The following is a 14,144-nucleotide window of genomic DNA, read 5'->3' as shown; positions in this document are numbered from 1 at the left end:
CCGTGTCTACATGTACGTTACCTTTCTCCGTCATTTGGGACCCCGAGGGCAGAGACTCTGTCATTTTATCTTAAATCCATAAAGTGTACTGGATAACTGTACTTTTGAGGTTGTTGCGGGGGAGATATTTGGGGGACAGGAGGGAGAGGTGGCCGGCATGGCCGGCCGTGGTTGGGAAGGGATGGGGCTGCCGATGAGGTCTGCCGTCATCCAGGGCCTGTGGCAGGAAGAGACGGAAGGAAGGGTGGTCCGAGCAGCGAGGACAACGGGAACAGGACTGTGGAGGCAGGACGGGGCGGCCTGTTTCTGGGACAGTTGTCAGTGCCAGGAGAGGCTTTAGTCTTGAGTCTGAGAATCGGGAGGTCTTTTCCAGGCGCAGAGCTGTGTTTGGGGAGATCCTTCTGGCAGTTGTATGGACAGTAGACTGGTGAGCTCTGTCCCTGTCCCGGGAGAGGGACCTGCCGGGTCTGAAGAAGGATGGGGGGAGGGGTTTCTGAGGGGGACTGACCAGTCCTAGGATTCCCCAATAAGTTGGAGAGAGATAGGCTTCTGGTGTGCTTCCCAGGGGCTGGGATACCGTCCACAACGGGAGAAAAAGAAGTGGTTTTGGAGAGAGGTTAAAAAGATTGGACTTTGGTTGGGGACCTGCTGTTGTCAGGTGCCAGATGCTCAGGAAATTCTGTCTGGTTGGCTGATAAAGAAGCGTGTGGCATGAGGCAGTAGAAAGGAGTCCAGGAGAGACGTGGGTTGGAAGGCAGCCGGCTAGTGGTTTTGATTTCCCGGGCAGCTGAGGATGGTCGTGGGCAGCAGGCGGTGGGGTCGCTGAGCTCCTGACCCTGGGGGTGGACGATGGTGGCAGGAAGCCCGGGCAGGACAGCAGGCTTGCGGATTCAGACAAGCGCAGCTCCGCACGCCGCCACGGGACACCTCCGACCCTGGCTCTCTTCCTTCCCCCTCCCTCTGGAATTCCTTTTCACTTGATCAGATGCAGTGTCTGTTTCTCAGACAAATGAGTAGAGATGATGGAAGAGGACTTTTTCTTCTCTCCCTTCTCTCTCTTTTTTTTTTTTTAACATTTTAATTCATTGGATAAACAATATTGTAACCATATCAAATGCAAACTAAAAGTCTCAAGGTTACTCCTCCGTGAACCCAATACCCTAAAGAATCAGTGGTTTTCATTTTCCCCCATTTCTATCCAGGGTTTGCATTTCTTTGTTCACAGAATTCATACGATTTTGATCAGAGGATGGTTACAACTTTGCCCAGATTTTCTCACTTAACATTGGATCATTAGCCATGTCTCATTGCTGTCTTCATAATTGTCGTTGGATGCTGCGGAATGTTCCAGTGAGTGGATGCATCAGTTTTCTCAGCTACCTTTCTGCCCTGGAGCCTTTGGATAGCTCCCCACTTGCAGTGACTTGTGTGAGAGGATGAAACCTGCTCCAGCAAGTGTCATCGTGCACGTAATTTACCTCTGATGTATCGCTCTGATCCTCTGATGTATTGCTCGAAACTGAATTACTAGGAAAGGGGGCTCTTTCTTCTGTCTCCTTCAGGAGAGGGGGGAAGCAACAGAGCCGGGAATTCAGTAGATCCCAGGATGTGATTTATTCCCTCCTCAGAGATGAGGAGACAGAGTCTTGAGGATGCTGAACATCTTACAAAACCCACTACTCTCGAGGGCAGTGTTTCTCAACCATGTTTCCTTACTGGCCCTTTCTAGACACTTTTCTTAATTACCCATTACATTAAAAACGAAGGAATAAAGTTTTGTTGGGTAGGGTTGCACTTTGGAGGGCCACAAAGCATGTAAAATTTAAGATTTTTAGCCCCTGGAAGACCAATTTTCACCTCCTTTGGGTGATGTCATCCTTGTCGAGGATGAGTGCTTCCTCAACAAGGCAGTGAAGAAAATTCTGTCCCTCTCTCTTACTTTAGACATCAAGACTCAAACATTTACCATTAAGACTCAAACTCCAAAAAATCCTCTTTGACTCTTTTTGGGAATAAGCAAGGTAGCTCAGCAGCCAGGTTTGTGAGGGTGCCCATGGCCCCTGGAGAGATCCTTCCCAGCATTTCAGAGGGCCACGGTGTGGAGGGAATTGTCAAGAACCTTCCTAAAGGGAGTCTTCAAATGCCCGTGTTCTCGTTCCTGTGCCTGGAAAAGATACTTGTGATACCACAACACCAAGAAGGAAAATGTGACTGGTATAAAAATACTGCCATGGTGGGTAGAGGGTAAAGAGGTGACTCCGATGAGTTATGGCTAAGAATCACCCCATCCTGAGAGGCTGTATCCCCGGCTAAGTGTGCATCCAAGGGAAGATGCTGTTTGTCTTTTTCCAATGTCAAGGTCATGATCTCCAGCACAGGGGGCACATTCCTCTGGCAGCTCATCAAAAGGGGAAGGAGGGTAGGCATTAAATGACAGCCAGACTCTGTACTGAATGCTTGTGTTGACCACCTAGTTCAGGATGAGCCGAGTGGCTCTGTGTCTGCAGAACTGGTCCTTGATCTGAACGCAGGACAGTGGGTCACCTGCTGATCAGGACTTGCTGAGGTCCACGCTGGTAGTGGAGCGTGTGTGGTCAGCAGGGACTGGTATGAGAGGCCCAAATCAGATGGTGCTTGTGCTGTGGCCGTCTACTGGAACAATCCCGTGTACAACAGACAAAAGAGGCGGCATTGCTTGTTTCGATTGCTCTGCTGCACCTTCATGGACAGATAAGAACTCAAGAGTCCAAAGCCCTGACTCCACCTAGTACCAGCTGGGTGACCCTGGGCAAATCCCTCAATGTCTTTCTGAGCCTCAGTCTCCACATCTGTAGAATGGGGACAGGCCTCCTTGCTTATCTACTTCACTGGTGGTCGTCACGATGAGATTCAGTAGAGAAATAGAACTTACTATGAACGCGATGGTGAATGTTGCTAGTGACATTATCACCATGTCCCTTGTTAAAACTTGGCCTACTCCTATGTGGCTCCACTTCAGTCTCTCGGTATGTATCCCGCATGGTGAGAGGTGTGAAGCTACATTAACCTTGCTGGCATGTGGTTTCTCCAGTGATGGTGGGTTTCTGCCTCTTCCCTCTTTGAACAAGAGTCCTTTATAGTCAGCTTTCTCTTTCTCTCACCTAGATATTATAACACAGAGTGAGTTATCATAAAGCAAAGCATGTTCCCCCCCTCCCAGGAGTGGTGAGAGAATAGACCCTGAATGCCTGACCAGGGCTGCGGCTGTAACACCTCGTAGGTGTGTCGTAAAAGCAAAGCACCAGCAGCAAAAGCTCCATTCCTTTAGAGATGCGCACAGAGGCCCCTCCACCCAGCAGTACAGAATGCTCTGTTACGAAAGGCAAACCAAGTGCCATGTCACTCCACTCCATCAGAAATTCTACGATACCGATTTACCAGTTCCATAGATTTTAACCTACCACAACGTTAGAGACAGAGTTGTTTATTTACAGTTTACAGGGACATTTTATGGATCATTTGGTTGATGAGGAATGTTTTGAAAGACGCTTAGAGCACGCCCAGGCCCATGCCACCCCTTCCTCCATCACCACCAGCCCAGCTCCTGCTCATCTTGTAAAAGGATGAAGCCCTCCCTGGTGGGCGCCCACCGCCCAGGCTGGGATGTCCTCCCTCGCTGCTTCCACAGCACCCAGGCTTCCCTCCTGGTCTGTAACACCCTGTCAGAAGTTATCTCATGAACGCACCTGACTCTACCATGGGGAAGTGTGGCTAGTCTGGTTCCTGGCAGAGACATCCTTTGAATCAGAACTTCTTTCACTTGGGGATGGCTAAACAGTTTCCCCCAGAAAGTCAAGGCCACTTACCCAGCTCACTCACAGGTACCCGTTCAGAGATGGGAGGCACAGCAGCCGCTGGCGGGGATGTCTCTGTCCTTTGCCCCAGGGCTCCTGTGATGAACAGACCCTCTTCCCTTCCTTTGGCAGCTTGTCTGACAAGCTCGACTGTCCAAGCAAAATTCAGGAAACAACCCATATATATTTCACTTTCTTGTGGAAGCCTGTGTCCCTCACCCTTTCACTGCATGGCTCCCATCACCCTGGCCTCCACGCACCCCTTACTTGGCACCAGTGAAGTGGCGATGGTACCACTCCATCTGTTACCTCGCTTTGAGTTCCAGGAGGGCGAAGCCGTGTGTGTTTCTTCAGCCTGACGTCATAGATTGCTCATTACAGTGTAAGAAAAAAATGATATTCAGTAATAAATATTTATTTAGGCAAGGGTATAGAGAGAAAAGGCCCAGTCTGTCTAATGAGGGCACAATAAGAAAACAGGAAACCAAAGTGAAAAGGTAATACCTCGTCACCCAGGGAGGTGACACTACAGCCCAGGGAGGTGATACTACAGCCCAGGGAGGCGATAAACACAAGCACGAGGTGCTGGAAGACAGGGCAGAGGGGCCACGAGGAGGACATTCCAGGCCGGGGGATAGCACTGGTGTGCAGGAGGGTGGGCGTGTGCAGGGGGCCGTGGGAGAGGGCTGTCTTCTTGAGAGGTCTGCCCTCCGTGCAGCGTGGCCATCCTTGTGTAGGGCCGTAAACCCATCTTGTTTCTCAGTTGATGAAGGTCGTGAATGAAATGTGCCCCAACATCACCAGGATTTACAACATTGGCAAGAGCCACCAGGGCCTGAAGCTGTACGCTGTGGAGATCTCCGACCACCCTGGGGAGCACGAAGTCGGTGAGGCTGCCCCTCTGTAGTGCACCTGGCCCTTCGAGTCTGGGGCTTTCTTAAAGAGCGAGGCGATGGTCACCCTGTGAGAACATTCACGAACCAGGCCGGGAGCCGTCCATGCACTCGCTCTCACGTAGATTCTGCAGATCTTGGTTCTGCGAACCCCTCATTGTATGATGTGGGCTGTCAAATTACTTAAGAAATACCCTCCTTGTCTCCAAAGGGACCGTATTTAATTCTGTTCCCCATCTCTGAGACCGGTCATGCTAACCAAAGAGGAAAATGACTGGAGATGGTTAGGACAGAGTTTTTTTCCCAGAGAAGATTCTGGACTCCCTGGTCATTAAGGGCTCTAGTTAGAGGTGGTTCCCTTAATTTTCTTTTAAATTTCCATCCTATTTTCAAGCATTTCCTGTTTTCAGCCATTTTTCATTCAATCACTCCCAAAACTGTGTTCTCCTACAAGTCAGTGGGTTGGGGGAGCGGGAGTGGGGTCAGCGATTTTTCTTTTTGGTAAAATTGTGAGCCCTTTAGAAATCCACTGCAAGTTAAATGCAAAGATTTGTCTGATTCTCTCGACTTAAATGTTCATCGGTATTCCAGGAGTTTCTCTCAGGAGTGTCTTTCAAAGGGTAAGGGCTTTATCTGTGGGTGAAATCACATTTCCGCAAAAGCAGTAGCTTGGCCAACAAAAGAGGCAGAAGTGCTGTCAGCTCATGCCCGCACTGACAAATCCGACGTTGAAAAAGCTGAGCTTTGAAGAGAACAAGCTCAGACAGGCCCCCTTTACAAAACGGTGTCACTGCTGACTTGCCCTGACACTATTTTCTGCTTGCATTTATTCATCTCTGTATCTTTATAAAATTGAATACAAAGTTCTTTTAAGAAAAATAATTGCCTCCCCCGAAGAGAAAAATAATTGCTCTGGCTTGTGTTTAATGTGTAACTTTTAAACTCTAAACACTGTGTTATTGTATTTGTTTTTGCCAAATAAGGCTAAACATTCCTACCCCGTGGCTGGTATCATTTGAGATTTTTCTACTCATTTTCTTATATATCTGACTATCTGGGAATTAATAAAAATTGTACTGGTATAATTGTGGTTGATTTGAAAGGACAGAGAGGGCTAAAATTGTAAGTTTCTATTATTCAGAGATTTCTTTCCTAATACAATGTGATGAGGACTGTTTTGCTGGAAGCCTCTGATATGATCCTCTATTTTTTCCCATCTTTGAGTAAAGGTGAGCCCGAGTTCCACTACATCGCGGGGGCCCATGGCAACGAGGTGCTGGGCCGGGAGCTGATGCTTCTGCTGATGCAGTTTCTGTGCCAGGAGTACTTGGCCCGGAACTCACGCATCGTCCACCTGGTGGAGGAGACCCGGATCCACATCATCCCCTCCCTCAACCCGGACGGCTATGAGAAGGCCTACGAGGGGGTAATGGACCGTTCCTCTCGCCCAGCGCAGCAGCTAGCCACCCCCTCTCCCCGCCGCACAATGCGCTGAGCCATGAGTTGATCTGAATTCCACATTACCAGCTTTCTTCTTAAGTGTCTTTCTGCTGAGACAAGGGAACCCGCAAGGCTTATGAAAGATGCACAGCAGTAATTGAGAATTATGGGGAGACACTAACAGACTGAAGAAAATGAACATGAATAATAATATTGCTATATATACAATGGGAACAATAGGATAGAATAATAATAACACCTAGCATTGATTGAGCACTTAAGGCACGTTCTAACCTTGATTATTACCTACAATCCTCTCATCAGTTCTCTGAGGACAGTTATTTTTATGATTCTGATATATTGTTTATATGTCATGTTCTAATTATGATATAGAATTTATATAGGTTATAGTTATATAGAGAGTTATGTATAGATTACAGTTAGTATTAATGTTGTATTGTGTATTCATAATTATATATCACAGTATCTGGGAATAAAATGGAAAACTATACTTAACACAATGGTACCTATCAAATGCAAGTTTTACAGTGCAGAGTTTTGGTTGTATTTATTGGTGCAAATGGTTGGTTAGGGATTTGTAGTGCGAAATAGTGAGCCAGAATTGCAGGGAGAAAGCATTAATATGGTGGCGTTTGATTTTTGCACTGACAGAGTCTTAGACTCATTACTACTTGGAGTTTCATTCAACCTGTGTAGAAGAGGTGAAGGAAGAGGAGGAAGGGGAGACCTAATACTTTTCTGAGTACTGCCATATGGCAGGAATGATTCTGTGCATTCCCTCTTTGGAGTTGCTTGGCTATATTATCCATCACCCACCAAATATTAACAGATTATTAACCAAATATTCTCCTTTGGATGTCATCTTTGGGTCAGAGGGTGCGTAGAGGCTTAGAGACACACCCCAAATGGAGATGGAGATGGAGATGGAGGTGCCTCATGTATGTGAGAGACAGAATGGTCCAGAAGTCTGTGGGTTCCTCATATTCTGAATTTTCTCCCAGGGCTCAGAGCTGGGAGGCTGGTCCCTGGGACGCTGGACCCATGACGGAATTGACATCAACAACAACTTTCCTGACTTAAACACACTGCTCTGGGGGGCAGAGGACCGACAGAACATCCCACGGAAAGTTCCCAATCACTATGTTGCAATCCCTGAGTGGTTTCTGTCTGAAAATGCCACGGTGAGTAAAAAGACTCCATAATCTCTAGAGCGGCAGAAGCCAAAGTTAAACCCACCGGTATTTGCAGAGGATATAACATTTAAGAACAAGACAAAATCATTTTTTCCTTTCATGTTTTCTCCAAAAGTAGGGAAGTGTGCTAGATAATAACTACCTTTTAAATTGAAATTTGAGGAGATTCTTCCTAGAAGAGAAATCATTTAATTAGATTTCTTTGCAGTGCTTCCTGAAAAGACTTTGCCTGAATTGTGCGTGTTTGTTACGGTCATTGGTCATTATAAACTTCATCTTTGGCAGTGCAATGAAATTGCAGTGAAATTTGTTCTTAGACCTCACTGATTACTTGAGTTATCTTATTTTTATTTTCACAAGTCCCCATGGATTTATTACATGTGGTGCTTCTTCGGAAAGAAAAATGCAATTGGATGAGAAATGTCTCCCCCAAATTTCTTAGGTCTAGTTTCGCAGAAAGTATCTCGTGGAAGAGATAATTTTCGCAGAATTTCCCATGCCTTTTATTGCCTCCTCTGCCCACTGTAAATGCTCTTTACCCTTAGTCTTTTGTCCTATATGTCCTTCAAAAGTCTGCCTTGATTGCTATATGAGTGTTAGGTTTGGGTACACCAACAGAAAAAAAACAAAATAACAGCGGCTTAATGAGGTAAAAGTTTTTTTTTTCTTTTTTCACATAAGAGAACCCTGGTGGCAGATGGTTCAGGGCCAGCCAGATAGAAGCCCATGATCATCAGGAACCCAAAAGTCATGTTTCTGCCTCCATATGTTAGCATGTGGACTTTGATTTTCAAGGTCATAATTCAAGATGGCAGTTCCATCTTGGTGCTCCAGCTATCATGTCTTTGAAGGAAAAGGAGAGAAAAGGTTAAAAAAAAGTCTTCGTCTCAGATAAGTCAATTAACTTTCTAGGCATTCCTAGAATTCCTGCATAATACTTTTGTTTAAATCTTGCCAGAATTTAGTCAAAACTTGGTATCAACCCCCAAAGGGAAGGCTGGGAAATGCTATATTTTAGGCAAGCACATTGCAAGATCAAAAAAAAAAAATTAATAATAATCATTGGCTTCTCTTCTTGAGGAATCAAGGGGAAAAAGATGAATGGGTAGAGGGCAGCTCTCCAGAGCTCCAGCTCACAGCACATGTGGGTACCACTTACTGAAGGAAGGCCAGCGTGGTTGCCTCATTTATTGATGCACAGGATCGTGTTCTCCAGGACCTCAAGAAGCAACCAGTCAAATGATGGAGACAGACAGTGGCAATACCATGTGGTTTAGTTAGGATGCCCAAGGGCGCCTTATGGGGGGTGGAGAAGTAAAGAATTCAGGCCCTCTGGGTCTTCTGAATCCTTTCTCACATTTCCTAATTCCACCCTACATAATCCCTCTTTTTTTCCAAGCTAACATACTAGTGACATCTGGCAAAGCTGAGGATTCAAGTGATGTTATAATTTGGGAACCCTTGGACCAAAATTGGAATATGGTTGCCTGCTTTCTTAGCCTTGAGTCTCTGAGAGATAAGTAATTATTTTAGCACAATTATAGAAAGTCCTTGGATTTCAGTCTTTGCTTTAAGTCCAGAATTTAGTTTTTTGAGCTTGTTCTTTAAAAACACAGGGAGAATTACACAAACCTGCCATCACCAATACCTTTCTCAGTTATGGACAGGTTAGATAGATAAGAAATCAGCAAAGACAGAGATTTGAATAACAGTTAACAGTCTTGACATAGGGATATATAAGAATTCTACAACCAACAAGTAGAGAATACATATTCTTCTGAGTAATCCCTGGAGAATTTTCAAAAATTGATGGTGTTCTTGTCTGTAAAGGAAATCTCAACAGATTTCAGAAAATAGGAGTCAGGCAGACCATGAGTCTCTCACCACCATACAATTAAACTAGCAGACAGTAATAAGATTAATGAAAACATCACCCTGTATTTAGAAAATTTCAAAAAAAAATTAAGTAATGAGTCAAAGAAAAAGTTCATACTGGCAACTAAAAAATAAATCAAAGATAATGAGAACACTAAATGTCAAAATTTGTGGAGTATAGCAAAAAAATAGTGCTTTCAGGAATTTATACCTTTGAATGATTACATTCCAAAATAAGAAAAGCTGAACATCAACTAACTTAAGAAGCTAGCAAAAGAATAACAGAAGAAACCCCCCAAAATGTAGAAAGACTGTGATTAAAAAGAGCAAAAATCAATGAAATGATAGAAAAAAACAAAAAAGAAATAATTTGTCTGCAGAAAGAAATATCTGGTAAAATTTAACAGTCATTTACAATGATTTTTCAGGGTGAGGAAAATGATTTTAAATGGTATTAATTATAAAATAAAAGATTTTAAAATTAATTTTTATTGGAGTATAGTTGCTTTACAGTGTTGTGTTAGTTTCTGCTGTACAGCAAAGTGAATCAGCTATACATATACATACATCCCCTCTTTTTTGGATTTCCTTCCCATTTACGTCACCACAGAGCATTGAAAGCGTTCCCTGTGCTATACAGTATGTTCTCATTAGTCATCTATTTTATACATAGTATCAGTAGTGTATATATGTCAATCCCAATCTCCCAATTCATCCCACCCCCCCTCCAGTTCTTATAACTATGCTATAATGCCTCACTAATTTATGGAAACATAGTGGATGTGACTACATAAAGATTCTTATGGAAGTGATTATTCCCTTTCCTGAACCACCATGCCATTTTAGCCATATCTTTTTTATGAGTTTTTGGCACTTTTAAACTTGTAAAAGAGATATTTATGATTAGTTTTATCTCCCTTGCTAAATGATAGGCTGCTTGAGGGCACATTATATATTTTTGAAACATTTTTTCTATCCCTAACTGCATCTAATGTACTTACCATGGAATTCAGTAGATAACTAGTTTTTAAAAAATTCTTGTAGCATTAAGAAAAATGAACTCAATATCTTTGTAACAATCAAAGTAAGATACATATTTGGAAGAATGTCTTTAGTTCACCTGAGTTCCATCAGGTACTAGATAGACTGCATACTAACTGAGGAGATTAATCACAAGCAATATATATCCCAATGCTAAAAAACAGAGTAAATATTTGATGAGTGAGTTGACAAATATTTTTTCCCTTACACATATCCCTTTGATATTTGTGCATGTGTATGTGTCTGTCTATCTATCCATCTATCATTATTATTAAAAAAAATTTTTTTTATTGTGGTAAAAGTCACATAATATAAAACATCCTATTTTAACCATATTTAACTGTACAGTTCAGTGGCACTAAGTATATTCACACTGTTGTACAACCCTCACCATCATCCATCTAAGTGAGAAGGAATGTGCACCTTGGCTACCAATCTTCATGGCAGTACCATCAATATTAGGGTTCTGTGTCGAATATCAGGAGCAAAAGGGTATTATTTCTCAATCCTCAAAACTGCAGGAGCAAGGCAAACTGCAAGAGGACACTGATCATAGCAACGGACGAGGCCTCACACTCAGGAAAGTTGAGATGGTATTTATTTCTACTGCTACTTTCTTCTTTCCAGTCATTTTATGTGTGGGACACATTCCTCCTAAGGCTGCATTTCATGCCTGGGGGTCTAGTTACTTACTGTCACCTGGGACAAAGCATAATAAAAGATTAATAAATTAGCTACATCAAAATTAAAAAGCCTGTTCTTCGTCAAAAGATTTTAAAAACTATAATGAGAGAAGGTTAAAAACTGAGAGGTGTTATTTGAAAATTATATAATTGGAAAAGAATTAGAATTTTTACAAAGATAATAACAAATGAAAAAAATAGAAACAACTCAGTAGAAAAATGGGTAAAGATACAAAGAGGCAATTCATGGATGAGGGAACATATGGGTAATAAACAAGAAAAGATGTTCAGCATTACTAGTACTAAGGAAATGCAGATAAGAGAACATTTTACACCCGTTGATTTGGCAAAATCAACAGTAGCCGAGCTCTGGAGAGGAGGTGGGACAGTGGGTCTCTTATTCATCGTGGGTGAGAGTGTAAATTAGCACAGTGACATCAGAAAATAATTTGATTATCTTGTAGAGTGGAATATGTATATACCTATGACTGCAGCTACACTTCTAGTGATTTATGCAAGATAAATTTCAGCACAGGTATACCAGAAGACAGCACAAGTTAAAAGCAACTGTATTCATTATAGCAAAAAATGGAAAATTTCCTGTATGCCCATCATCATGAGAACAGATAAATTGAATGATGAGATCTTCATATTGAAGTGAACTATATAGCTTTATGCAACACAGATTAGTCTTAGAAACATAAACTAAGATGAAAAAATTACCAAAGACAGTAATCAGTATGGTTACTCTGCCTTTTTTCGTATCAAAAGAAGGTAAAACCAAGTAATATATTTTTAGGCATACACATGTGGAGTTAAACAAAAGAGAATCAGAATCATATCGTTTAGGGTATAGTGGTTACCTCCTAGTGAGAAGCAGGAGGATGGGACAGAGGAAATCACATGTGTATGCAGAAATTGTCAATAAAAGCTGATTCTTGGGTTCACCGGTGTTTATTATATCAAAATATAAGAGAAGATGACCAAGTGTGGGTCAATAATGATACTGTATCATGAGCTAAATTCTATGATTCATCCAATCCAGGGCCCCTGATGTGTTTAGGAACAAAAACAAAAACAAAGCTTAATGAATCCTTCAAGTCATTTTCATTCCTTAATCAGTTTTCCATACAGCATAGTTAAACCATTTCCAGTGCTTATTTCTTTTCCATTATCATTTTTTCCCACTGGAATTATCTTCAGAGGGATCAGTAACATGATAAATATTTGATTACCGATCAGTATTTGACCATATCAAGCTTCCCAATTTTAGCTTCTAACACTGTCAGTTCCTTTTCTTTCTTCCTTCCTTCCTTTCTTTTTTTCTCTTAACTTTTTATCATAAAAAAGTTAAGCATACAAAATTAGAGAGGAAGCTGTAAAGGACCCCCTGCCCCATGTACCCATCTTAGCTTCAGTACATCAATTCATGTTTCGTCTACATCTTCAGCCACTCCTCCTCCTCCCCAAGATTATTGAAGCAAATCCTAGGTATGCTGTCATTTCATTTGTAAATATTTCAGGAAGTATCTTTAAAAGATCAGACTCTCTTTTAAAGCCATAAATTATTACCATTATCATATCAAAATAGATCATTTCATAATATTATAAAATATCCAATCAGTGTTCACATTTCTCCTATAATCATTCTTCATCTCTCTCTCTGTTTGTTTTAATTGGGATCCAACTAGAGCCCATTCGTTTTGATTGGTTTATAAGCCTTTCAAGTCTCCTTTACACTGTACGTTTCTCCTGTATCACTTTCTCCATTTTTTCTTGCAATTTTATTGTTGTTTATCTTGTAACAACTGGGTTATAAACAACTAGGTTGTCTTCTAACATTTCCCACTGTCTATGTGCTACTGACTGTATTCTTGTGATGTCATGTGACATATTCCTCTCTGTTTCTTGTAAATCGGCAGTGAGATTCAGACTACTAGGCTAGGTAGAACAGGAAGGGGTTGGTAAGCTACAGCCCGTGGGCCATGTCCCACTCAGGCCTGTTTTTGTAAATGGTGTTTTACTGGAACACAGCCACGTTCATTCATCTGCATATTGTCCGTGGTGCTGCCCTGCTACAATGGCAGAGTTGAGTAGTTGCCACAGGGACTGCATGGCCCTCAAAGCTTAAAATATTTCCTATCTGGCCCTTAATAGAAAAAGTCTGCCGACCCCTGTACTAGAGGCCTGGTCACATACAGGGTTGATGGTTTTTTTAGGTGTGTGTTCTTTCATCGGGAGACACGTTACGTTTGGTTCTCTCTCTTTGTAACTATTGGTGAGCATTAATTCATTGACTGAGCCATTAATTCAGTGGAGTTGCAGAATGTTGATACTCTAATTCTGTCACTCCCTCTTTGTGCATGAACTGGAACGTTCCTAGGAAACGAAACTCCTCTGGGTTTCTCTTTTTTTTTATCCATTATTTCCACAATGGCCAGTTTTCCCAGGACAGATTCTGAAACTCTAAATTTTGCTCAGGTGATTCCATAAAATGATTGCTTTTTCAACTATGTCCCTGTTTGGAAAGCTAGGGAGAGACAGCAGTTTTCCTTCGTATTTTATTTCTCACATGTGTTTAAATGTGGAACGTTCCCAGGTGGCAGTGGAGACCAGGGCAGTCATAGCCTGGATGGAAAAGATCCCCTTCGTGCTGGGCGGCAACCTCCAGGGGGGAGAGCTGGTGGTGGCCTACCCTTACGACATGGTGAGGTCCACGTGGAAGACGCAGGAACACACGCCCACGCCCGACGACCATGTGTTCCGCTGGCTGGCCTACGCCTACGCCTCCACTCACCGCCTCATGACCGATGCCAGGAGGAGGGTGTGCCACACGGAAGACTTCCAGAAAGAGGATGGGACCGTCAATGGGGCTTCCTGGCACACTGTGGCCGGAAGTAAGTGTGATGGTCCTGCTGTCATCACGCGGCCCGATGACAACGGACTGACTGCTGGACCGGGAGGGAGGACCATCTCCTGCCCAGCCTTCTTTTATCATTGTTACCAGCCCGATAGCTACTGTAGTTAACCATTTATAAGGTGCCAGAACTCTCTGTAGCCTCCTCTTTTCATCCTCACAATAGTCTTTGAGGGGATGTGGCTTACTCCCTGTTTTATAAGTGAGATAACTGGGGCTTGGAGACAGGGTGGGATCCGTCCAAGCTC

General features: G+C 42.9%; 1 protein-coding gene across 2 annotated transcripts in view; it reads left to right on the top strand.

The window, feature by feature from the left end:
• Positions 1-14,144, top strand: part of CPXM2 (carboxypeptidase X, M14 family member 2) — a 132,504-nt gene that overhangs the window by 105,228 nt on the left and 13,132 nt on the right. For both annotated transcript variants that reach the window (XM_082406951.1, XM_082406952.1), the window contains exons 8-11: positions 4,597-4,720; positions 5,956-6,152; positions 7,189-7,368; positions 13,579-13,876. In XM_082406951.1, coding sequence (XP_082263077.1) covers positions 4,597-4,720; positions 5,956-6,152; positions 7,189-7,368; positions 13,579-13,876 — 799 coding nt within the window. The remainder of the gene's footprint in view (positions 1-4,596; positions 4,721-5,955; positions 6,153-7,188; positions 7,369-13,578; positions 13,877-14,144) is intronic.

The sequence above is a fragment of the Balaenoptera borealis genome (assembly GCF_965194805.1).
Source record: "Balaenoptera borealis genome assembly, chromosome: 10".
Lineage (NCBI taxonomy): Eukaryota > Metazoa > Chordata > Mammalia > Artiodactyla > Balaenopteridae > Balaenoptera > Balaenoptera borealis.
The sequence above is the reverse complement of the archived record's forward strand: the minus strand, read 5'-3'. Positions and strand labels throughout refer to the sequence as shown.